Source organism: Monodon monoceros, unplaced genomic scaffold, assembly GCF_005190385.1.
Source record: "Monodon monoceros isolate NGI ecotype Baffin Bay Population unplaced genomic scaffold, NGI_Narwhal_1 Super_Scaffold_4, whole genome shotgun sequence".
Taxonomy (NCBI): Eukaryota; Metazoa; Chordata; class Mammalia; order Artiodactyla; family Monodontidae; genus Monodon; species Monodon monoceros.
Genome location: NW_021703781.1, coordinates 57562996 through 57590142, shown reverse-complemented (window position 1 = coordinate 57590142; position 27147 = coordinate 57562996). Strand labels below are relative to the sequence as shown.

The following is a 27147-nucleotide window of genomic DNA, read 5'->3' as shown; positions in this document are numbered from 1 at the left end:
CATCTATGCTCCCATGATCTAAATTTTCTGAAATCTCTAGCTTGTTCAAACAAATATGCCAGGAGTTCTAAGACTGATGAGAAGGTAAGGTAGGATTCCCTTGAAGTTAGCCATTAAATAATATAAACTAAAAAAGAAGTTTAAAATAGTATATTGAACTCATTGACTATAACTGAAACAGCATTTGGAATTTCTTGAGTCTCTTTTAATAGTCCTTAGGTAGTTTTTTGAGTTGCATAAGTTCATAATATTAAAAATATACATATTGTGCAATAGTGGTGATCATTTTTGGTTCTAGAGAAGCTATGGAAACTGGGGCCTTGTTTTTCTCTGTTTTATAGCATATGCATTATGATGCCATATACACTGGGGTTATTCAGTAAATATTACCTGCTCTGATATCTAACATCTACTATCTATGTCCTCTTGTTATACGTGTGGTAAGAATGTGTAACACTTGGAGTAGTTTCTTCTTTTTTTTTTTTTTTTGACATTACCTGTCAGAATCTCAACTTCCTACTTTGACTGTACTGACCAGTGAGATGCTCCTTTGCTTAATTTTCTGATGTATTTATATTTAGAATTTGGCCATCACGATCATATAACTTTGGTATTCCTATTTCCTAATTTGGGAACATCTATATCAGTGGTACTACTTAGCTTAGGAAGCTTTGCAGGTTAGAAAAAACTTAAGGCAGACAACAGGTTTTTGCGCAGATATCTCAGAGGTAAGAAATAAACCTATAAGACAATCAGATATTTGAACTTTCATATATGTCCAGGGTATTAAAATTATTTGCAGATTTATGGTTGTGGTATTGTCACGATCTTCAATCAGAAGGTGTAGTTTCAATATGCATACTTGTTTTAAACCAAGGGTCAGCGGACTTTTTCTGTACAGGGCCAGACAATAATTGTCTTCTGGTTTGTGGGCCATATGGTCTGCAACTCAACTGTTCAACACTGCCATTGTTAACACCAAAGCAACTATAGACAGTACATAAACAAACAAACATGGTTGTGTTCTAATAAAACTTTATTTACAAAAACAGATTGTGGGTAGATTTGGTCCATGGGCTGTAGTTTATCGACTGTTGTTTTTGACATTGTTTTAATTTTCAAAATCAACTCTCTTTTTTAAAATAAATGGCAGCCGAAATATTATATGATTCAGTAATTTTTTAGATAAAATGTCTATTAATACTGAAAGTGAGATTTTTTAAATATCTGTAAGTAGATGAATAGATGAACAGTCACAGTTGGTAGCCTTAATCAGAAATTGCTTTGGGAATAAAAAGTGAGGGTAAGGGTACAAGGAGAAAGCCTGAAAGTGATTCTCATCATGTTATATATGAAGTGATATTTTAAAATTGTTCCCAACTAGTCCATTCTCTCCTTTTAATTTAATCGCCCTCGGTTTTAAAGCTTTCCACTGGAAAGTGTCCATTGAAGACTAATTTTTTTAAACGAAATTTAGTCTGAGTCAAAATCATGTTCTAGTCAGTTACAGTATAAAAATATAACATTAACTCCTATAAATGTCACACTGATTGTACCATTTGGACTTAGCTTATGAGAAAAGTTAAAGCTTGGAGCTTAATATTAGAATTTTAAAGAGGATTTATCTTTCAGCATGGAATAGGCTACTTAAAATGAAATTCTGTCAGGCTCCAACTGTCTCATTCTCCTCATTAAATTACACAGCTTGAGCCCTTCTTTTGGCAGTTTGGTTCACCCTTTAAATGAAAGCTGAGCCTCTTTTTCTCAGACCAGCCCTCAGTCTGATCATTTCAGCAGTGCTATATGAAGCATTTATTATCACCTATAATGTCTGAATCATGGCAGTGAAATTTATAAATACTTTTAAAGTTCAGCCTAAATGGAAGAGGACTTAGGGATAGGAACCCAGACAGAATAACCTTTTAAAAAGTAATACTTGGGTATTTTCTGAAGAAACCCAGTAAACTGAGTAACATTAATGCTGAGTGTGTCTAGATTCCAAGCTCTTGGTTACTGGTCTATGCAAAGTTCTCCGAGCTCCTTAGGTTGCTGTTTCCCTTACTATAGTCAGTGTGTCAAAAGTAATAATGCCTTTGCACATTACAGAGCCATGGTTATCTAAGTTGTATTAGATTAAGAAGCACAAAATTTGATCAATAGACCATTATTCATTCCATTATAGGAACCCTAGTATATGACAAAGCAGAAATAATACAACAGCAGGAAATAAGTAAGCATTTAACAAATGTTGTTGGTTCAAGTAGATAACAGTATTAAAAAAGAGGTAACTGTGATCACTGTCTTACAGCTTACATAAAATAACCCAAAGAAGATAGAGTTGTGTATTTATCACAATAAATATGGGGGTATCTATGTTAAGCTCTTATATGTTAAGCTGTTAAAGCAATGAAAGCTATCATCAGTGACAAGAGGGATAAACTAAAACATTTTTTTCAAACTTTTATGTATTAAATGAAATCAAATAAACATAAAAAAGAAAGCAGTGGAATAAGGAGAGTGGATGTAATAAGCATAACTGATAAAGCTTCCCTGCATTTTTTTCAGAAATGAACATAAAGTGTTCAAAAGATATGAAGGGCTTATACATAAAGAAATGCAGAGAGCAGATCATCTTATATAAAAACACATGGTCTCTCTGGCAATTTAAAAGCAAAAATAAAACATTATAGAATCATTATGTATTTTTTAAGGTGTTAAAAATCCAAATGACTGAAGCCAGTATAGGAGCTGTAAGCCCACACACATTGCTGGTGACACCTTATAAAAAGAGAATGGTTTGATTGGGGGTTTTTTGGCAAACATTCTGATAATATGTAAGGAACTCTAAACCTGTTTGTACTTTTCTATCCAGTAATCCCCAATGAAAGACCCCAAAGAAAACAAAATTTTTGTCTTGAGGGCTTAATTGTTCATTTTCACAAGTAGCTGACATTTATTGAATGTTTCCTATAGATCTGACATTGCGCTAAGCTCATGATGTAAGGGTTAACTAAGATCATACACAACAGCTCCATATGTGAAGGGCACTGTTAAATCCACATCATAACTGAGGAAACAGGTACAGCAAGATTAAGCAGTCTGCCCAAGGTCACACAGCTAATAAGAAGTGACCTGACATTCAAGCCAGGTCTGTCTGACTCCCTTTACCCAAGCTGACCTCTCAGCCCCATACAGTGGTAGTGATAAAAACCAAAATAAAAAATTATGAAAGAAGGAAGAAATATTTAACGAGATTAGCTGAACAAACTGTGGCATATGAACATGGCAGAATGCTATTTTGTTATTTAAAATGCTGAGTTGTATAGATTCTGTGGATACATATGTGTATTTGAAGTGATGCTAGACAGAAAAACAACACAAAATTGTTTACACACATGAGCTATAACCATGGAAAATGTAATTATACTCACGGGTCAGGCAGCAGAGAATAAAGAATAAGCAGGAAGGCTCTGGAGTCAGAGACCGCCAGGGTTTGAACTCCAGCTTTGTTGCTAACTAGTTATTTTACTGTGGGCAAGTTGCTTGACCTCTGTGTGACTCAGTTTCCTCATCTGAAAAATGGGGCTAATAATAAGAGTGGTTGTGAGGATTAGATGCACTGATAGGTTATAAAGTCCTTAGAACAGACAGAGAGAGAAAGAGAAGGTTAGCCTAGTTACTCAACAAAGAAAAGTGAGAGAGATTAGGGTGTTGAGCACCTTGGTGGAAAATCAAACTCTGGTCAATTTGCCTTCCCCATAAACAACCACAAATGGGGACTCTTGGGCACCTTTCCCCTCAGGCCAGGCCTCTGTCTCCCAGCAAGGACACTTTAAAGGGTTGTTTAGAGCTATTGCCACCAAACCCGGCTGAACTCACACAGAATTCAGCTCAGGCAGGTGTAGAGCCCTTTGCACAGGCGATGCAGTGGTAGGAAAGAAGACAATGGAACTCACCCACTGGGTTGTCAAGCCTTATGCCTTTTATCCAGTAGAGGATTTCGAAAGATTATGCAGATTTCCTACAGTAGAGCAACCAATCAGAAGTAGAACAAATAAATGTCTCCTGTCGGTCTTACCACAGACTCTCTCCCAAATGTGGTGAAGTGATTTTGTTACGCATTTCTCTCCTTCCTTCTGGCCCCAACAACTACAGCTGCTCCAAGTGCAAGAGAGCTGAGCTTAACCTCACAGCTTAAGAAGCTGCAAGAGACCATTGCGCAGAGGACAAAGGTAGAAATTGGGGACATTATCCGGATCAGAGGTCACGTCCGCATGTACAGAGGAGAGCGAGAAATTTACGCCACTGCTTATTGTAAGCACAAGATATCTCTGCCAAATTGGTTGTTATTCTGTGCGTGTGTCCAGTAAACTCATTCAGCGAAAAGTCAAACTTCTAAAAAGTTCAAATAAAAAGATTTAACTCTAATGAAGGAACAACATGCTTTCTTTAGAAAAGTAGCATTTCTTAATTTTATTTTGAAGAGGTCACTATAAATAAATTGGGAAAGAAAACAAGTGATTCATTGTATATGGCTGACAAATTTTATTCAACATTTGGACACCATAGTAGAGTCTCTGAGTGTGAATCCATTTAGGGAAGAGTGTTCATAGTCTTCGAAATGATGGAAATTTCTTGAACACCATTGAGTCCATTAACTTTGAAAGAAAACAACTAATCAAAAGTGTGACAGTTCTCTGTCATCTGAGTGGTGCCCTTTGCACCGCTCTGGCTGGTTTGTCCTTGGAAATCTCAAGGACAGCCCAGTTGTCCACCATTGTGCCAGATCAGTGAATACACTCATGCGCTTTCCCTAGCCCTGGTCTCTGGCCATGCCTGTGTCACTTAGGGTATCGCATCCCCTCTCGCAGGATGACTGGGAACCATTCAGTGCGTTTAGACTGTGATCCTGGGCATCCTTGAGGAGGGAGACCCACCAAGTGCTCCGTTTACTGTTGTCCTGGCAGCAGTCTGGACATGGGAAAGAACTAATCTCAGTGTAATTTCTGTGGCCTGCTTTCCCCTGTGGCTTGTTAGATAAAGTGGATGATCCAGTGTGCAACATTCAAATCGCAAGGATGCTTGAGCTGCCCACCATCTACAGGAAAGTTTATGACCAGCCCTTCCGCAGCCCAGCCCTAGAGAAAGAAGAGGCACTGAGGTAAGTTCTGGACTATGACTGCCCAGGATGTGACCACAGCAATGAGGCCAACCAGTGGGATCCCAGATTCTGGGGTGGGCCTGGGTCCAAATCCTGAACTGTCCACTCACTCACTGTGGGGCTCCAGGTAAGTGTGTCCCCGCTCTGGATGCCTCAGTGTCCTCACCTGTAAAGTGAAGGTGTTAATAGTGCAGGTGCTCTAAGGTTTGGTAAGGAAGATATATGTGTAATTGGAGTCTCCGAAGGAGTGGAGTGGGGAGCAGAGAGAAAATATTGGAAGAAATCATGGATGAAAATTTTCCAAGTTTGATGAGAACTGTAAACTCACAGATCCAAGAAGCTCAGTGAACCCCAAGGCAAGAAACGTGAAGAAAACTGCACCAAAAGGCACATCATGATCAAAGAAACAATACCAGTCGCTCTCAACCAGGGATGATTTTATTCTCTTTCAGGGATGGAAAAATAAACAGGAGGAGTAAGAATATATGTATATTTGTTACTATACGCCTCAAATAACTCAGAGGAGACAGAAATAATCATAGTGGCTGCCGGCGGGGGGGGCGTGGTGGGAGGAGGACTGGAAGGAGGATAGAAAGGAGACTCTTCACCATGTACCCTTCCATTTTTTAAACATATTCAATATTTGTAGATTACATATTCCAAAAAATTACATTAAAAAAACCCCAAACTGTAGACCTGTATAAAGTAAAACGTGAAAGTTCTCCATTTTCCTGTCTCCCGCCTCAGTGCCATTCCCAGAGGTTACCACTGTGCAGAGGTTGATGTGTGTATCCTGTTAGACGTTTTTCTTCGGTTGCATACACAAGCATGAATATCCACCCACGTATTTTGTGGGCTGTCATTTGCTTCCTTACAAAAATGGCACCGTCCCTCACATACTATTCTGCAGCTTGACTTTTTTCTAAATCTATCAGGAATATCAGTTCCTGTAGTTCTGCCTCATCCTTTTAAACAACCACACAGTGTTCACTGGGTGAACTGCTCCTTATGTCAAAAACATGCATCAGTATAGTATTGCACTTGCTAGCTGTTTCAGTTTTACATGCGTCCAAAAGGAACAAAAGTAACAGTTTTCTGCAGGGCTTGTTAAAACTTTCTCCCAGCAGCAATCCAGGCACCCTGGACCTTGACAGTCTCACGTATCTGCTGAGTGAAAAAGTCAAAGAATTCCTTGTGGAGAACAGAGTGCAAACCTTTTACCAGCAGGAGTTGGAAACGGTGGAGTCCCTGCTGTCCCTTGCCAACCAGCCTGTGATTCACAGCGACTGCTCCGGGCGAGTAAGTGCGGCATGACCATGTGAGAATTCGAGGCCCCTGCCCCACATCTGCAGGTGGAGGGTGTGGGTGGACATGACTGTGGCATTGAGACTCACAGGGTGTACCTGGAGTATAGAGGTTATGTTGATTCTATTCTGGAAAAGTCACTGACCACTGAGAATTTGAAAGGAGAATGCACATGCATGCCCTTTTCCCCTCAATCTCATAAAGCTTAATCTTCAGGTAGAAAAAAAAATAAGGTTCATAGCACTTAGTACTCACTGAGATGGGTATTTAATGTCAGCAGGAACCAACTGAGGGGGAAATAGATGAGAAGAGCTAAAATTATCCTTCCAAGATTATTTTTTGATCAGCAAGATGATTCTTGAACTCGAACCAAGGTTTTTAATGATTTGTTCTGTCTTCTCCAGAATAAGGTTGATCTATCGTTTCTTAGGAGTTTGAATAAAGATCAAGTTGTATTCAGTCTGGTTTATAAGTAAAAATTGCAGGGAATACTCAAGTAATTTTTTATTCATCCTAGAAAGAGCTGTCCTCTTTTTTTTTTTTTTTTTTTTTTTGCGGTATGCGGGCCTGTCACTGTTGTGGCCTCTCCCGTTGCGGAGCACAGGCTCTGGACGCACAGGCCCAGCGGCCATGGCTCACGGACCCAGCCGCTCCGCAGCATGTGGGATCTTCCCGGACCGGGGCACGAACCCGTGTCCCCTGCATCGGCAGGCAGACTCTCAACCACTGCGCCACCAGGGAAGCCCTGTCCTCATTTTTTAACACCCATAGTGTTAGAGGTGAACTCAAGTTGTTTGGTGTTTACTTATTTGCTTGGAATTAAGAATTATCTGAGACTTTGGTTTTAGGCTTTCCTTTTCATTGCAATTCCTTAGTTTTTTTGTTGCTGTAACACGACTTGTATTTATTTCATTTATTCCACTGGGAATGATCTCTGCTTGAATGTCACCTTCTTGCCCTCCCTGACCTTCTGCTCTGATAGCCACCAGCTTCCTCACTGTGTTATCACTCTGTTTCCACATTTCGTGATAGCACTGGTATTTATTTGTTTTGTGTGCCTATTACCCCACCAGAATTTAAGTTCTCTAAGAGCAGAGCCTTTGTCTGTCTCATTCTTTGCTCTCTAGAACAGGGCCTAGAACATGGTTGGCATAAAGTATGCTCTCCACAATTATTTGTTGATTGAAGGAATGAAAACTTTTAAAAATTCAAATAGTCTGGGAGTTCCCTGGTGGTCCAGTGGTTAGGACTCGGTGCTTTCACTGCTTTCGGGCAACTAAGATCCTGCAAGCTGTGCGGCACAGCCAAAAAACAAAACGAGAAAACAAAAATAGATAAAAAAAATAAAAATTCGAATAGTCCAGGAAACTGTCTAGTTTTTAAGTTTCCTTCCCATCCTCCTTCCTCATCCCCTTTCTACAGAGACGAGAACCATCTCATGAGTATCCTTCTGGAGATAATCTGCATATATAAACTAGAAGTAGTTGTATCCCCTTTTTTACACAAATGGTATCATACTAAACACTATATCTACCTAGGTTTTCATTGGACAGCATGTCTTATAGGTCCTTTACTAGCCATACTTACATATTTGCCACTCTATAATAATCTTTTATTATGTGTATCATAATTTCCTTAAGGGGTCTCTCCATTCCTGGACTGTTTAGATGTTTTCTAGTCTTTTGCCATTACCACCAGGGCTGCCATGAGTACCCTTGTGAGGTAACATAATTATTCTTTGTGATTCTGGTGGAACAGATACCAGGTCTCTGTCCCAACCTCCTAAGCATGACCACTGCTTCTCAGTTTCATTCGTGCACTTGATTATCTCTTCCTGTCACCAGGCTGTGTGCCCAGTGACCCGCAATTTCATACATGGAGATGAGGGATATTGTTTCAGGGAACACCGAGGTGGGGAGGGTCAGGACTGGCCGCTTTGTTCTGTGCCACCATTGCTTCTGCACAGTTGTAGCTCCCCAGCTGTCCACTGACAGCAGGAGTGACCTTCTTCCCATTTAATCATTTAGAGGAGGCTCAGTGCCAACTTGGCCTCCCAGGACTTCTGACCACTCTCTTGGCATGTTTAGAAGGAAACGTTGAAGCTTAGCAAAGACCACATCTTCCTGTGAGCCAGCTCTTCTGCGATAATTAAGTAGGGAGAATTGAGGACTAAAAGGCCCCTCCATTCAGAACATTCCAGGGAGGACTTTTGGTGTGATATCTTTTTGAGAATGCTTAGAAAAGAAATTTGTATCTGCCCAGTGCTATATGTTTAAAAAGAAATGAATATGGCAGTATATCTGTTTTGTCTTTGGAAACTACTTTTCCATCAGTTATGAATTATTCCCTCCCATGGCTCTGGTTGGGGGGGTCAGTGTCATTAAATTGAATTCTGTTTAATAGAGCCTGGGAGACCCAGGATGCTTTACAATGATGGTGAAACCTTAGATCCTTTGGCACTTTCTGTAGTCATACAGATGAAAGCTTAACAAAAAAAATCATTGTGATGTTGTCTTAGCTTAGAGGCTGGGGAGAGTGGGTTTGAATGTTTTCCCCCTTTCTTTTTTTCCACAGTGGCCCTTTTTAGCAAATCCAGAAACATGATAAACAAACCTTGCAAAACCATTGTTTCTTTGACAACTCGATAAATGTTGAGTTTGTTTGGGAATGAAGACTATATATATATTTCAGAGATCCACCCAGTTCCTGACCTGCTACAAGGAGAGGCCCGCTAAGGCTCAGCCCGTTCAGCTGGTCACTGTTTTTGTTTCTGAACAGTTTCGGTTTCCTGAATGGGATGAGTCTGTCATTGCTCTTTAGAAAAAGACAAGAAAGACACACATCTCAGGCCAGGAAAAGCTACTAGCTAGAGGGACGATTGGAGGCTTTATCCTTGAGACTGTGTCTTTATAACCAGCAGGGAATTATGTCCTGAGTTCAGCTGAGGCAAATGTTTTTGGAAAGGAAGCTTCACATATTGTTTATATTTACAGAGAGCCTTTTCTGCTGGGTCCTCCTTGTTCACAGCTGAAACTGCTTTTCCTCTCCCAGGCCTCACACCCTCTCTTCCTGCTGCTCGATCTGACTGAAATCTGGGAGGAGGAACCGGGCTTTCTGTATGGTCTGAGGATAACCAAGAGTCATTTTTAATGACAGGAATAATCGTGCAACAACATTTCTAGTCAGTTTCCAATTTATTTCTATATTGGGAAGAGACATAATAAACTCGACCTTAGGATCCTTATATAAAATTGACCAAAGAAGACGAATCTCCTGAGAATTATGAAGATGAAGTAGTTATAAAGTCATGTAGGGGAGCCTGTGTTGGGTTGAGCGTTCTTTTCCTAAGTGAGAGCACTCACGTATGAAATTAAAAACAGCTTTGCCTCAAGCCCCCCTGAATAAAAAGATATGTGACTGAGGATCGCTGGGAGAGGTGTTTATTCTAAACACACCCAGATAGCTTTTCTGCCCGTGGGAGTCATCAAATATTTCTCAACTTGTTCTCCCTTCAGAGAATGGGTGCTGTCATAACCTGGAGTGCTTGTCAACTCTCAGGCCCTCTTGTTCTACTGGCCAGGTTCTCCAGGCCTGTTCTGTTGAGGAAAAACCTAGGCTATTAATTAAGAACGTTAGTCTCTCCTGTTCAGCTCAGGAGAGCACATTTGTGAAACATCACCAAGATCTGTTAGATTCAAACAGTGCCTGTCTGGGAGGCCTCTTCTAGAAAGCGAAGATTTCTTTCAGGATGGAGCTGTCAATACTTGAGGCCATTTGGCCTCTCCCTGTCACTTTGTGGGAATGTCATTAGCAAATCCCAGGCCCACTCTCTGTTTCAGCAACTGTGAGTGCTGCCCCAGACAGCCTCCATAAGGACCTTCCATTAGAGGAGTAGGACTGTGCCTTCAAACACTCTTTTGGAAGCTTTGCCACGTTTCTTTGGCACTCTGATCTTTCTAGTATCTTGATGTATTTCTGTCACATTACAAATGGATCTGTACCTTGAAGGACACTTATTACTTACCACTTCCTTTGTTTTAGGAATGAACTGAAAATCCCTAATGGAATAATTAGGAGGATATCGCCTACCTATATGGGGTATTTCCCCTGATTGCACACATATTTTCTCCATCGCCCACTGTGTGTCAGGGAGCAGGTGGCCGAGATGAGTCCCCAACTCAAGAAGCACACAGCTTAGTTAACCATGGTAGGACATAGCTGAAAACCTGGCCTCCTTGAAATAAGAAGTAGGATGACCTGGTAACCTCTCTAGGCAAACTTGACTCTTAGAGAAGGGAAGGGATACTGAAATTGAGGGGAGAGCAAACTGACAGCAGCAGAGCGTCCTTCCTCATGGTGTTCTCGCTTCCCCTAGGGCCCTGTCCACCTTCAGCCCATGGACCCTCACCTTTGACAGATCTCTGCACAGCTGTCTGTCTCCACTGTCCTCCATTTAAAATAAGGAGTCTATTTAATACTCTCTATGTGCTGGAATCCCCAACTTATTATTTCAATGTGTGTAAAATTCTTTGATGTCCGTAGGAAGAAGTTGTATATATGGCCACAATTTTAATGAAAAAAGTGAGCCAGTAGGTATAGAATTTTTGGCTCTGTATAAAAAAATAAATCAAAGATTGTCATTTTGATGTTTCCATTTTGTATCATTGAGTTAAATGAATTAAACAAACAAAAAATCATAACCAAGGTGTGGAACAGTTATCGAGTGTGATTCTGCCAGAGCAAACTTCCCAATCCTCCTTAAATACCATCCTGCTAGGCCCGTGCATACCTGAATCTTTTTGACTCAGTAGATTAAAAAGCCTGTTGGGTGAATTTATAACCAGTTGGTCTAGGGAGTTGCCCTCAAGTGCTGTAAGATGGGACTTATTTCTTTTCTTCCTTTATTTTTTTTTCCTTTTTTTCTTCCTACAGATGGATTTTAAGAATGACACCACTTCCAAGGCAATTCATAGTATATTTAGGAATGCTATAAAGCTGCTGCAGGAAGAAGGACTTGTTTTCCAGAAAGATGGTGGTTTTGATAACCTGTTCTATGTAAGAGACCTGCAACTTAATTTTTTTTTCTTAGCTTCAATTGCAAATATATTTATTACTTAGGATTGTTTGTTTCCTGTTTTTTAAAAATCCGTCATTAGGAGGTACATAAAGTAAGGAGTGAAAGTTGGCCCTTATCTTTCCTCAAGATACCGCTTTTAACAGTACAGCCTTTGGCACACACGTAAATATAGGCTCCTGTTACCAAAAAGATGTGATCTTCCTCTAAATCAGGATTTCTCAACTTCAGCATTGTTTGAGCCAGATGATTCTTTGTTGTGGGGTGTTGTCCTTTGCATTGTAGGATGTTTGGCACATCCTTGGCCTTCACCTACTAGATGCCGGTAGCAGCACCCCCAATTGTGGCAACCTAAACGTCTCCAGACATTGCTAAGTGTCCCCTGACCCAGTTGAGAACCACTGCTCTAAATAATGCTCAGCAACTTTGGGGGATGCCAGAATAGCACATCACAGTCATCTTTCCATATTAGTCCTTATAAATCTGTCTCATTCTTTTTGACATCTGCATGGTTTTCCATATTGTGGGAACTTGCCATAAATTGTTTAACCACTTATCTCTGATGGCCATTTATATTGTTTCCAACTCTTGTCCTCACATATAGTGTTACTATGTCTGTTTTCTTGTGGACTTATGTAAGTATTTCCGTAAGATTGACTCCTAAAAGAGGAATTGCTGGAGTAAAGGGCATGTACCTTTAAGCTTTTGATTGCCTCCTTCAAAAGTGGTGCCAATTAACATTCCCACCAGGGGTACAAGTGCTTGCCTACCTCATACTTGGAGTTAAAAGTTCACCTCTCACTGCCTACCTTTAATATGGGAGGAACCAAGCTGATACTGATGTTATCGATATTGATGTCCACTTTAGTAGCATAGATGTAGCTTCAGCTGTGAGCGATTCTCCTGAAGACAGATCAGAACTCTGGGAGATCCCAGAAGCCTCATTCTTTACAGGCATGATTCCCAAGGGGAAGCTTTCCTTAATAGGACATTTTCTTGATGTTGATTAACTCTAGTGATTCCCCATTTTAGAACATTTAAAAAAATTAAGATATGTTTTAAATACTATTTAAATAACTTCTGAAAAGGGTATTCCATTCTGTATAAGGGTGAGGGCAGCCCCCCACCCCCCCACCGCCTCCCAGGATGGGCAGGCCTGGTGGGAGCTGATTGCTTCTTGTGGGGTTGGAGAAGCTCATGCTGGGCAACTCATCCTAACACCCTCCCACCCCCACCTGCACCCTCACATCGCCCCCCCGGGAGGCTCTGCGTGGCCTCCTGGGTCAGTAGGAAGCTGCTCTTCCTGAGGAACAGCAGACCATGGGCAGCAGTCCAGGGATGAGGTGTGGCAGGGCTGGGGCACTTCCTTCTGTGAATCAGTCTGAGCTGGAATGGGGTGATCCAGCTCTAATAGCTCTATTTTCCTCAGCAGAGCCACCCCCCTTCTCTGACTTCACTCCCCCCTTCTACCTCAACCCTGGCTCCTAGGTTTCTGTTTTCCTGAGGGCATTGCCTCAGGGACAGAGTTATCTTTTCTCTGTATAGTGCTTTCCAGCTTTCAGCAGCTCTCCCACATTACCTTACTTAATCTTCCCAACACCCTGTAAGTCCAGAGAAGGGTCCTTATCAGAATCCCCATTCTTAAATCTGCTCATTCCAAGTCCGTCAGTCCAAGGAGCATCCTGACATATGTGTTTGTTTGCGTACTTTTTTTTTTCTCCTTCTTCCTTTTTTCCCCTTTCTTCCTCTTTTTCCCTTTCTTTCTCTTTGATTTTAGATTTACTGTTGAACATGAAGGTGAAACCCATTTGATGGCTGCTTCCCTCTTACTGGAGCTGGCTGAGAAAGGAACCTTGGTTACGTTTGCCTTTGAGAACAGTGTTTCCATTCATAAACTAGATTTACTCTCTTGCTAGCTTTGCCTTACAGTTTTATTTCTTTTGTTTTTTTCCCTATGGTTGGGTGAAGGAATGTGAAACCCAAGATAGAAAAGAAGAAACACAAGAGGAAAGAGTCCTCGGGTTTGACCACTTGTGCCTCCCTCAAGAATATAATGAATAAGAGAAATTTTATGAATGTGTTATGAATATTTAAGACGAAAGTTGCTCCTTGAAAGCAAGGGATTCCAGCTTTTCTTTCTATCATGGCCCCCATAAACCACCTCCCGAGGGAATATGCCTGTGGGTGGACTTCAGAGCAGTGAGCTACTTAGGGACAGAACTGGTTTGACAGCTGGCCACGTATCAAAAGCGACACTCTATTGGTGTAGGGATGAGGATTGTTATGAAATCTTTAGAAACTATCCTAAAGACTAATTTGGGTGTCTGGATGACACAGCCTCTGTTTTACTTAACATTTTTTTCCGAACTGTTTTTCCTATTTAGGTAACCAGAGAAGACAAAGAATTACACAGAAAGATCCACCAGATCATTCAAGAAGACTGCCAGAAACCAAATCGTAAGTGGCGTAATGTACATGTGTCCCGGTGCCCTGGAGGGGGCTGTTCCCTCCCAGAGAGCACTAGATGGAGAGTCAGGAAACCTGGGACCTTTCCCAGTAACAACTTGGAAGCATGACTGGTCAAGATACCTGCCCCCTCTGAGCCTCAGACTCCTCCTTTCTAAAGTGAGCGTTAGCCTTGCACAGTTGTTCTGACATGGGCCACACGTAAGAGTCAACCTCGGAGCTCTTTTGAACATACAACACTCAGGTCCCACCCCTAGGGATTCTGATTCACTAGGGGCTGGGATGGGGGCTAGACAGGTGAGCTCCTCAAGTGATTCTGATACAGCAAGGTCAGCTGTTACGCTAGGACTTTTTAACATCCTTCTGGTTTCGTGTCCTCTGTAATTTGTGTTATTTCTTGTTCCACTCTTCCTTCTTGTCTCTGAACCCAAACCTGACATTTTCCTCTCTTCTAACATCAAGCCCTTCAACGTTGGGAGGAATGGTTCTAGACATTACAGTTTGTGAACAGTGTAATTCAGTCATCCTGAAACCTGATAATTTGCAAAAGAAATGGTTGAGAAAATAGTTGGTTTTAGTGGAGTTAGATCAGCCCCTAGTGGTTAGAAACTCAAACTGTAGAGAGTCTGATAACAGACATTACCGTTTTCATACTAGTTAGAAAGAGAAGAAAGCATAAGTCCTATGTTTAAATCCTGTGTAAACTGATCGCTCTTAAAGGTGACTTTTCAAAGTCTACCTTTTGCAAACATGTGCTATTAACAAATGTTGGCATATGTCAACAAATGATGCCAGAAGGAAAGTGGAAAGGCTTGTTAGTGAGCACAGGCCTCCTCATTCTGCTTTCTTTCTCTCCCAGGAGGTCCACCTCCAGTCCTTAAAGCCCATATATCCCTGGGGCCTGGACCTGTTCCAGGCTGAGTCAGCAGGTGGAGCTGGACCAGATCTCCAGCCCTGGTGTTTATGGTATGCAGCCTTATTCAGCTTTTAAGGACCCATGAAGTCACCTCCCAGAGTGGTGTGACAACAGGTCTTAAAATAAACTGAAAGCAATCTATTATTTGAATGCAAGGTTTCTAACTATTGTTCACTTCATTCAGAACAAGAAGGATAAATATCCTTTAGTTGGGGGAAAAAACCACCTATCCACAATTTAAGGAGCTTTTTAGAGCTGTGAAATGTGGGATTCTTCAACCAAGAAGGGATGAGAGGAGAGGCTGGTCCCCAGGTGACATTCCTGCACTCATGGTAGTCCCAAGCCATCTGGCTAGACTCTTATTTTGATGTGTATTAGGAACAGGGTGGATTAAAGTGATCCTAGGGCCTGCTGAAGCAAATGAAAGCAATTCACACTTCATTTCTTAGGAGAACCAAACAGCCTTGGTGACCTGAGGGTCTATAAAGTGGCAGGTTTTATATCCACTTCTAATCCACAGGCCAGCTCCTGCTTTGGTGAGTGTGTGTGTCAAGGTGGACAGGCTCTTGCTCTCAGTCTGTAAATGGGAGCCTTTAAAAAACATAAGCCAATTCCCTGGAACTAGTAAACTCCCAGGAGACAAATTCTGGAGCATGAGTAACTGAGAATACCAGTACACATACCTTGTAGGAACTGTCAGAGTCTGTTGCAGCCACCCCTTTTCATAAGAAATACCTATGACATTAAAACATTATTCTGAATAATGTATGCACAGGATAAAAAGTCAAAAAGTACAAAAACACACACAGAAAAAGTGAGACTCCCTCCCAACACCGAGCCCCAGGCTCTGTGTTCCCCTTTCCAAAGGCAGTGGGTGTTACTAGTTTCTGGCATATCCTTCTAGAGATGTTATATGCACTTATAAGCATGTTTGTATAGTTTATCCTTTCTAAAAAACATAAGTAAAGCTTAGCATACAATACTCAGTGCTTTATACCTTGTATTTTAAATCTAACGTTGGCTTATGGCAGTCATTCAGCAACAGTATGTGTAAAAGTACCTGTCTTTTTAATGGCTGCACAGTATTCCACTATCTGTATTGATAGATATTCGACCATTTATTTAAGTATTCCTGCAGAACCTTTAGTTTGTTTCTAACCTTTCAGTATGAAACATAACATTGAGTTTTCCTTGGCAGTATGATTGGTAGGAGAACTTAAAACCTTTAGTCACTTATGAATATTTCAGCAGAGGGTAAACCTACAATAATGAAAGGATTATAAACATGGGCCAGTTTTAGGTCCCTAAAGCACTGATATAGGGTTTGTCTGAAGATGGCCCGCATGGCATAGTTGTGAAGAGCTGGGCTCTGGAGCCACCTTGCTTGGGTTTGAATCCCAGCTCTGCCACTTTGTAGCTGTGTGGCCTTGAGCAAGTCTGTGCCTCGGTTTCTTTACACGCAAAGCAGGGATAATAATCGTACCTACATCATGGGTTGTTATGAGGATGAAATAAATTGGTGTTTTGTGAAACTCTTAGGAATATGGCAGAGTAAGAACACCAAGAATCCTTCCCTCCACTTAGACAACAATTGCATCTGTCTGATGTAGCTATTTTGGAACTCTGGAGTCTATCAAGGCTAGCAACTTCCAGAGGAAGGTTTGGACAATGAATTGGGGTTAATTTCAGTCAATTTTCAGATCTTAGTAGCAGCTACTCATCCCCCATCCCCAGCTACATGGCAGGGGGCTGTGCATGTGTTTCTGGAGCAGTTTGTACAGAGCTTGTGCGAGCTAGTGGGGGCAAAAAGGACCCAGTCCTCCATGTATCAGGGATTTGTGCTCTGATCACCAGTTGCTGCTTCTGATCACAGAGGTGCTGGCAGAGAGGTAGGTGGCCATTGTTTTAAGCTGCTCACCCAACAGCTGAAGTGACTTCCAGGGGATTTAAAAGACTGGCACCCTTTTTTTTAAACCCCTTCATTTCTCCTTTTTACCCCTTCTGGAGCCAGAAAAGAAAGACTAGAACATTCAAAAACACCTGCATATATGGGTAAAATTAGAAAGCGACCACACATGCCCAGGGAAAGGCACAGGCTCAGAAATAGACCTGAGAAGACCTTAGGTTTCCATCTCAGGCTGCTCCTTGGCACAGAAACAGCCTACAACAACCAAAAAAATAAAAACAATAACAAAAAGCAACAAACACCACAGAAGGTGAAGAATCTAATCTCCAGAGTTACCACATTATTAGATTCAAATGTCCAGTTTTCAACTAAAAACGAAAGACATTCAAAGAGACAGGAAACTATGGCCCATTCAAAGGGAAAAATAAACAACAGAAACTGTCCCTGAAAAAGACCTGATGGCAGATTTATTACCCAAAGACTCTGAAACAGTTGTCTTAAAGATGCTTAAGAAAATGATGGGTGAACAAAATAGAAAATATCAATACAGAGACACAAAAACTAGAAAGAAACCAAAAAGAAATTCTGAAAAGTACAGTAACTGAAGTGAAAAGTTTACCAGTGATTCAAAGGCAAATCTGAGCAGGAAAAATCTGAAGAAAAGTGAACAGAACCTAAAGAACCTGTGGAACATCATCAAATGGACCAACATATGCATTGTGGGAGTCCCAGAAGAAGAGAGAAAGGGGCAGAGAGAATATTTGAAGAAATAATGGCTGAAAACGGCCCTAATAGGATGAAGGACATGAATATAAACATCCAAGAAGCTCAGTGAACTCCAATTAAGATGAACTCAAAGAGAGCACACCAAGACACATTATAATCAAACTTTTGAGAGTCAAAACAAAAGAAAGAATCTTGAAAGCTACAAGAGAAAAACAACTTGTCACATCAGTAAGATGATCAGATTTCTTATCTGAAACTTTGGAGGCTGGAAGGCAGTAGGCTGATATATTCAAAATGCTAAAAGAAAAATAACCTGTAAACCAAGAATCTTAGGAGCCTAATACACTTAAAAGAATTATTAGTCTGTGTTCTTGGGCACAGTGTATAAAGTTGTGGTTTTGTGACATCAACAACTGAAAGGGGTGGGGACAGAGCTGCAAAGGAGAAGGAACAGAGGTTTTATATATTATTGAAGTTAAACTAGAATAAATTCAAATTAGTGTGTTATAACTCTAGGATGCTAAATGTAATCCCTGTGGTAACCACAAAGAAAATAGCTCTAGAATATACACAAAAGGAAATTTTAAACATTTCACTATTTAAAAAATCAACTAAACACAAAAGAAGACAGTAATGCAGGAATTGAGGGACCAAAAGCTATAAGGCATATAGAAAACAAATAGCAAAATGACAGAAGTAAGTCCCTCTTATCAGTAATTAGGTTAAATGTAAATGGATTGAACTCTGCAATCAAAAGACAGAGATTGGCAGAATGGATTGAAAAAAAAAACCCGAGAACTCCAACTATATGCCAACTACAAGAAACTCACTTTAGATCCAAAAGCACAGATAGGTTGAAAGTGAAAGGACAGAAAAATATATCCCATGCAAATAGTAACCAAAAGAGAACAGGGGCAGTTATACTAATGTCAGACAAAATAAACTTTTAAATCAAAAATGTTTCAAGAAGGCTTCCTTGGTGGCGCAGTGGTTAAGAATCCGCCTGCCAATACAGGGGACACAGGTTCGATCCCTGGTCCGGGAAGATCCCACGTGCTGCGGAGCAACTAAGCCCATGCGCCACAACTACTGAGCCTGCGCGCTAGAGCCCACAAGCCACGACTACTGAGCCCACGTGCCACAACTACTGAAGCCCACGCGGCTAGAGCCCATGCTCCGCAACAAGAGAAGCCACGACAGCGAGAAGCTTGCACACCCCAACGAAGAGTAGCCCCCGCTCACCACAACTAGAGAAAGCCTGCGCACAGCAATGAAGACCCAACACAGCCAATAAATAAATAACTAAATAAAAAAAAAAATGTTGCAGGAGACAAAGAAGGACATTATATATTAATAAAAGGTTCAGTACAGCCAGAAGACATAGTAATTTTAAACATTTTGTACCTAATGACAGACCGTCAAAATATATGAAGCAAAAACTGACGGAATTGAAACAAGTAAGTGGTTCTATGATAATAGTTGGAGATTTCAGTATCCCACTGTCAATAACGGATAGAACAACTAGACAGAAGGTAAGGAAATAGAGGACTTAAATAACACAATAAATCAGCTAGATCTAACAGACGCACACAAAAGACTACCTGACAACAGCATACATACAGCATACAACATGTACGTGGGACCTTTTCCAGGAGAGACCATTAATTAAGTCTCAATAGATTTTAATAGGTAGATATCATACAAAGTATCTTCCCCGACCAGCATCTTCTGAAGTTAAAAGTCAATAACAGAAGTAAAACTGAAAAATTAACAAATTTGTGGGAATTAAACAACACACTCTTCACCAGTAGACTAAAGAAGAAATCATATGGGAAATTAGAAAATACTTAGAGATGAATGAAAACAAAACCCCAAAGTACCAAAACTTCTAGGACACAGAAGAGCTTTGTATGAGGGGAACTGTATAGCTAAGAACACTTATATAACTTTACAATTTAAGGAACTAGAAAAAGAAGAAGAAAGTAACTCAAAGCTAGCAGAAGGAAGGAAATAATAAAGATTAGAGCACAAATAAATGAAATAGAGAATAGAAAAACAATAGAGAAAATCAATGAAACCAAAAGTTGGTTCTTTGAAAAGATCCCTAAAATTGCCAAACATTTAGCTAGGTAGACTAAGAAAAAAGAGAAAAAACTCCAGTTACTAAAATCAGAAATGAAAATGAGGACATTAGTACTGACTCTACAGAAATAAAAAGGATTATAACAAAGTACTGTAAACGATTGTATGCCAACAAATTGGATAACCAGGTGAAATGGAAATTCCTAGAAACACAAAACCTACCAAGACTAAATCCTGAAGAAATAGAAAGTCTGAATAGATACATAGTAAGGAGATTGAATCAATAATCAAAAATCTCCCAACAAAGAAAAGCCTCGGACCTGATGGCTTCACTGGTGAATTCCAAACATTTAAAGAACTAACACCAATCCTTCTCCCCACGTGAATGGAAGGTCACTTAGTGAACAGCCTTACCAGGCAACCCTCGACGGCAGAATGGCCTTTGTGAAGAATTAGTTTAAGGCCTTTGGGGCAGTCAGCATTGCTGACCACATATGCCTGTAAGTCACCTTGAGCCCTGAGCCTGAGCACCCAGGTCTTAAAAGAACTAAGATCACAAGCCGAGCAGTGCTGAGATTCCCAGGGCTTCCTCTCTGCTGTGTGCAAGCCCAGTCTGGTTGGAGTCCTTCACCCTCCGTCATCAACCCTTCCTCTCGGGAAGAGTCAAAGCTTCTTTAGAGCAGGGACAAGGTTATGTGCATCTTCTTAGGTTATGGATATGACGATAGAATCATAGTAATTCTCCATGGAAGAAGCCCGCACCATGGGTCTCCTTTCACCCACACAACCATGAGTGAAGTGGGTGCTTTTCTTCCCATTTAACAGATGAGGATGCGGACTGAGAGACCTGGACCACTTTGCCCCAGTCATAGAGCCAGCATTTTTATTCGGGTCCTTTGGACTCCAGAGTCAGCTCTCTGTCTGCACTCTGTACTTGCTCCTCCTTGCTCAGCGCTGCACATGTAGTAGGTGTTCAGGGAATCTTGATCGAATGAATGTTGAAGAAATAGCCTGGAAATGTGGAGACCAGGGGAGGTGGCGAGTTTCCCAACAGTAACCCAGTCGGGAGGAACAATGAGTTGACTAGCCACTAGAGGTCCGAATTTGCAGGTCTTTGTTAGCCCAGGACCACTGCCTGTGAGCATCCCTGACCCTTAGAGCTGGGAAGGACCTCAGAGGTGCCCCCCAGCCCCACTCCCCATGGGTCAGAAAACTGAGGCTTAAAGATGCAGTGACTTGCCCAAAGCCACAAAGGTGCACAGAATCTCAAGCATGCTTTGCCCATCACCACAACCCCTCTTTGAGGACTTTCCTGGAGCCTAAAGCATTTTATCACCTGAAAACAACATTCAGTGACTGTGCAGAGCACTAGTGGGCCAGATGCTGGGGATATGGCGGTGAGAGGCCTGGCCCTGTGAATGGGGCTTTGGTGGAAACTGGGGAGGGTTTGTTTCCAGGAATGAGGTTTGACTTTGACTCGATGTTACAAATAAATTTTACATCATCACCTAGGAAATTATATAATTTTATTATAAATTTTATTTCAACTATACATATACATGTATAGTTGAATATAAAGTTTCTCAATGTTTATCGTACCTAAAATGCAATACATTCTGTAATCTCATACTCTAGTCTGTTTGGTAAGAAAAGAATGCTAACCACAACCCACTAAATTGATTTCATGATCCTCTAATGGTCATAACTTCAGTGTGAATACCACTACTCCAAATCATTGATTTCAGCTAGGAAAGCGGTCACTCGTGCTGAACTGCTACGAATGGTCTCATTTGTTTTGGGTAGAGGGCGAGAGGTTCCTAGAATACAGCCGTCACAGGCAGACTTTTTGGAAGCCTAGGCAGAGAAGAGTGAGAACAGGCCAAAGGTCACCACCGCAGTCCTACCGTCCAGGAGTTACAGAAGGTATATGGAGGCTGCTGCAAGCCGGCTCTGCTGTCAGCCACAAGAGGGCTCCCGCCTGGGAAGCTAGGGGTTAGAACTGAATGCATGTGCTCGTACATGTAACTTCATTAGAGAAAAAAGCCTACCAAGCGCTAAATCCCCACTGGGTTATGGGTATAAAATTATTGATTGGGAATCCTGGAAGGTTGAAGGCCTGCATCCCCGAGCAGTGGTCCATGGCACAGACCTGAGAACAGGTGTTTTGGTTCGTTCTCACTGATAAGCTAGGCCAGTGCATCTCCTACTTTAATGTGCATAAGAATCATCTGGGGATCTTATTAAGCTGCAGGTTCTGATCCAGGAACTCTGAAGAAGGACTTCCATTTAGAGGAGAGGACAGGAGAGAGAGAGGAGGGTCTGACAGATGTGTCCAAGCTTAGCCAACTCCCTTTTTCCTGCAGACGTGGAGAAGGGCTGCCACTTCCTGCACATCCTGGCCTGTGCTCGCCTGAGCCTCAGCCCAGTCCTGAGTGAAACTGTGCTGCGGCAGGTGCTGGAGCTCTTGGAGGACCAGAGTGACATCGTCAGCACCACAGAGAACTACTACACTGCGTTCTGAGGAGAGGCCGGCAGGCAGCACGAGTGGAGCGGGGGAGGAAGAGAACACAGGTGGCGTTCACTCCCGGGCTCTGATTTTAACATGGTGCTGAGGCTTATAGGCCTGGTGGCAATTATCTCATAATAAACTATGAAATATGGTAATTTGAAGAATGGAACTTGGTATGAATTCTGGAGGCTGCCTTCTGCCTGCTGTATCCTGGGATAAAAGACTTATCTCAGCCACGACATACAAGAAAACCCTTCTCATCGGCCTCCTGGCTGGACCAAGCATCACTCACAGAGCAGAAGAGGAAGAAACAGTGTTGATAGCTGAACTGGTTGGAAGCTCTGTTGTGGTAAAGGGGCATCCCGTGGAAAAGGCGCTTGTACTGCGGGAGCTGAAGAGCATACAGATCACGAGTTCAGACACTTTTTAAAACTTCAGACTATCAGGTACTTTCTTGGTGTATCTTGATGGTTAAGAACCTGGTATAGCGGACTAGTTCTCCCTGGATGAGTGCCGCTGACCTACAATTTCTGTGGGTCGAACACCAGTGATGGGTCCAGAGTCTTGGGTTGAATTCTGTCTACAGACCAACGCATCGACGGGAATAAACAGGATCCAAGGCATGGCTCTGTATTTGTCGTTTTCCTTATTTTCCTTCTGAATCAAAGGTGCTTCAGTACATTTCCCTGTGCTTGAGGACACTGTGACTAAATACATTATCCCTTAATACCCTGAAGTTCTTGGCAGAGGCTGCTGACCAATTACTTGGCAGTGGTAGATGTTATTCTCAAGGTTACCATTGAACGTGCAGGACGTCCTGACACCATCCAAACACTCAGTATTTGCCCAGACAGGTGATGGGTCATGCTTTTGCTCGGAACAACAAGGTAAAGGGAAAAAATCTGAGGTATGTAATAGGCTTGTCCTTACAGGACGATGACAAATCCAGCCAGCGAAAACAAAGTTCGGAGGAAGATATGGCGTTAATTACAGTCATTTCACAAAAGGCACATCTGCCTTTGGCTGCTGCATTTGCACTTGATGTAATAAGCTTTTAATGGCCCTGCTGGAGAGCCTGCAGGCCTGGCGCGTTGTGCTGCTCTGTGTGGAAATGGAGTGGCTTTACACTTAGAAATTGGCTGTAGCTCCATATGTCAGACCAAAAGCTAGTACCGACAGATTGCTTCCTGTCTTGGACTTTTCTGACTTGCCCTAAACCTCTGTGCCTGGTTCCTAACAGCGATTACCCAGAAAGCTGCCCCGTGTTGAGAAGGGTCCCTGTAGAACAGAATTTACCTGGAATGACATCCCAGTAGTTCTTCCGTAAGGTCGGCAGCTGATCCATATTGAATACATCTCAGATGACTGGAGCTGCCGGGAAGGAGTCTTGCATCAGAACATAAAAAGGGCACATCCTTGCCCACAGCTGCCCCACTTCTAGGGTTTATCCCAAGGAGATGGTCACATAGATGGGAGAGGAATGCACATGATGCCCATTGCTGTGTAATTTAAAATTCTGTAATTGGGAAAAATATTTGTCTATAGAGGACAATTAATTATGGTAATGTACACTATGAAATACTATGCAGCCATTAATTTAACGGAGCAGACAGATATTTTCACCATGGAGCAGGATTCCCAGCAGATTTAGTGTGAAGAAAATTGAGTTTTAGTGGGAAGAAAATTGAGATCTGTTTATATAATACCACTGATCTGAAACTACTGGTGTGTGTATGTATATATCTAAACAGAGAGCGTGTTTCTGCATATCCATCTGTATAAATGTAGTGTGTATACACGTACATACAGTTGACCACTCCAATCCTAGGGTTTGGTCCCAGGCCTCTTTTCCGTTTAGCTTGCTCCCATGGGGATCTCAGCCAGTCTCAGATCATCTGTATGCTGACAAACTCCCCAGTTTACATCCAGTTCGGACCTCCTCGAACTTCTGAGCTACACTCAGCCTTCTGCTGACAGTCCTACTTAGGTGTCCAACAGACATCACACACATAAGATGCCCAGAGCCAGGCCCCCTACCACTCCTGACCCCAAATGTCCTTCTTCTGAAGTTTTCCCTGATTCAGGAAAAGGCAGCTCCATCTTTCAGGTTGCTCAGGCCAAACCCGTTGACTCCTTTCTCTCACACCCCACATCCGACCTGCGCACAATGGCAGCAGCATCTCACTCCTCCGCCGCCGCCACCTGGGGTATTGTGGGGCCTCCTGCTGCCCTCCCTGCGCCCCTGGCCCCCCCTCAGTTCACTGTCAGCACAGCAGCACAGCTTGACTCAGACTCTGCTGTCTTCTGCTTCCGGCACCTGAGGTAGCACAGTGTCACCAGGGTTCTGCTCTGCAGGGCCTCCTCTCCTGCCATTTCCCCTTCTCTGCTCAGTTTCTCAGGCCCTGCTGTTCCTCACACACACCAGAGACCTTCCTGACTCAGGGCCTTTGGCCTTGCTGTTTCCTCTGCCTGGAATGTTCTTCACCTGGATAACCATGTGGTAGGCTTCCCCCTCCCCTCCTTTCGGTCATTCCTTGAGTGTCACCTTCTCAATGAGGCCTGCCCTGATCCCTTTTTTGCTGATTGCAACCAACCCCTTCTCCCTCCTCCCCAGAACTCCACAGTACTTATTTTTCTCCACATTCCTTGTCACCGTGGAACACATTCCGTACGTTTCTTACTTACCCTGCTTACTATTCAATATTTATTCTCCCTAATAGAAAAAATGCTCCATGAGGGCAGAACTTTTTCTCTGTTTTGTTTCCTACTGTGTCCCAGCACCTAGAACAGTGCCTGGCGCATCTTCCAAGCAATACCACTTCTATGTGTGTGTCTGGCTGCCCTCCACCTGCTAATAGCTGCCTCTCTTTCCTGGGGGACTTTCTCCAATGTCTTGGAAGGCTGTTCAGGCTGGAAGTACTCAGAATTAACACCCACCAGGGGCAGTCTCAGCCAGTGGGACCTGGGGTATAAATACTTCTGCTCCCTCACCCTTCCACTGAGATATCTCTGAGGCTCCTGTTCTACAGCACTTTCCAGAGTTTCTCTGTGGGATTAAGCTCCATCCACCCACAGCAGCAGCTAACTTGATGATCACCCTTAATTGGCTACCTTACCCTCCTGTCTTACTTTCCCACTCTCCATTACCTTTTGCTGCACCTTGCAAATGAGTTGCTTCTTTTCTGATCCTTGTCTCAGGGTCAGCTTCTGGATGAACTATGTTCACAAATATATTTGACAAATTCTTATGAATAATTATGCACATCAAACAGAGATTACCAGAAATGCTCACCAGAGTGACACACTTGTTACCCCTGAAAAGTGAGATGTCAGATGCTTTTTAACCTACATATCTATACTTTGATAGTTTTACAATTAGCAAGTGTCATTATATAGAAATAACAAAGCCATCTCTCCCTTCCCACCCCCCACTCACATAACCTAAATCATGAGTGAACCAAGAATGCGATGAGACTCTTTCCTCCACAGCAACAGAAGAACTATGAGAAGTTGAGGGAAGCTCTTGGAAAACTCTCTGGGGCTACAGTTGGGTCACCGCTCATGTACCAAAGAGCAACCAAGGGGTTCGCCTGAAAAGGAGGGAAGCTGAGCAGACATCCTCCCCCTCTCTCGGTGCGTACATGTTTCAGGAGCTGTGAACACTGTGTATAGTTAATGTAGGCGAGAAGACAAATAGTGTTCTGTTTGGTCGAGGGTTTGTTTGAAGATCCATGATTATCCCCATCTGGTAAGCTACCATTGCTTCTCATCCCTATAAGACACTTCTTTCTAATTATTTCCCCCTCTGATAGTGTGCCAGGACACTGGCTGGGAGAAAGCCGAGCAGAAAGAAGTCTATTCAGTGATGAGGAACCCAAGACTTGGTGCCAAGGATGAAAACCAAGCAAACTTGTAATTTTCCACTGGAGAAAACATCCACACTTTTTTATTAGCTTGGTCTCTTCTCTACAAGTGGCCTGTAGAGCAACTGCCCCCAGAAAAGCACCTCATTGTTTCCTTACTAGATTTACAAGAAGCACACAGGCAAACTCAGGAAGACCGTGGTGAGGCTTGCTGGAGAAGACAGCAGCAGGCACTGGGGAGAGAAGCAGGACCAACCTGAAATCAACCTGAAGGGAAATCATGTCTGTGGACAAAGAACCTTGCAACAGAGTTTTCGTTTGCATAACAGTCTACTGATTGAGGCTCTAAATGTGATCTCAAACTCCCACATAAGTGAGTTTTTACTTAATCCAGAATTTAAAAAAAAAACCCAGCCTATTTTTATTGAACTTTTATTAGGTAAACCCAAACAGATCAGTCCCAGGGTTTACGTGTTCACAGGAATTCTAAATCAAACCCCAAATTCCTGAAGAGACTCCAGCCTCTCCCTGTATGTCAAATTAAAAAGATAGGTTTGGGCTTCCCTGGTGGCGCAGTGGTTGAGAGTCCGCCTGCCGACGCAGGGAACACGGGTTTGTGCCCCGGTCCGGGAAGATCCCATATGCCACGGAGCGGCTGGGCCCGTGAGCCATGGCCGCTGAGCCTGCGCGTCCAGAGCCTGTGCTCCGCAGCGGGAGAGGCCACAACAGTGAGAGGCCCGCGTACCGCAAGAAAAAAAAAAAAAGATAGGTTTTACTTTGAAACGTCAAAAGAGGAATTTTGAAGACTGCATAATAGCCCTAGTTTTTTTTTTAGATAGAAACAGTAAAGTGGTGTCTCATTAATTCAGACTGATGTGGTGAAAGGTTTGTGTAAACTAGTGAAAAACCTGGGTTTGAAATAGTGCCATTTTATGACTTTCAGTCTACCCAGTGTTTCATATTATGTCTGAATTACTATAAGGGAACAGGTTTGCTGCTCTGAGGAAAGCTGCTTTAATGAATAAGAATTATTTAAATTATATATCATTTGTTATTATTCAGTATCATTTAATTTTTATGTATTATGTACCATTTAATATTAATAGGTGATTTTAAAGTACTTGAATTTAAGAGATTTG

At 42.3% G+C, this 27147-nt stretch overlaps 1 protein-coding gene across 9 annotated transcripts in view; it reads left to right on the top strand.

Moving 5' to 3' along the window:
- Nucleotides 1-26799, top strand: part of STN1 (STN1 subunit of CST complex) — a 40506-nt gene extending 13707 nt beyond the window's left edge. For 4 of the 9 annotated variants that reach the window (XM_029245586.1, XM_029245585.1, XM_029245591.1 and 1 more), the window contains 6 exons: nt 4156-4314; nt 5038-5161; nt 6286-6460; nt 11399-11521; nt 13925-13997; nt 22000-22768. In XM_029245586.1, the coding sequence (XP_029101419.1) occupies nt 4156-4314; nt 5038-5161; nt 6286-6460; nt 11399-11521; nt 13925-13997; nt 22000-22157 (812 nt within the window). In that variant the 3' untranslated portion in view covers nt 22158-22768. Of the gene's footprint in view, nt 1-4155; nt 4315-5037; nt 5162-6285; nt 6461-9517; nt 9731-11398; nt 11522-13924; nt 13998-14865; nt 15784-21999; nt 22769-25634; nt 25779-25957 lie in introns of those variants that run through there. The other 5 variants (XM_029245587.1, XM_029245589.1, XR_003797057.1 and 2 more) reach the window with 4 other exon arrangements.
- The last annotated feature ends 348 nt before the right edge of the window (nt 26800-27147 follow it).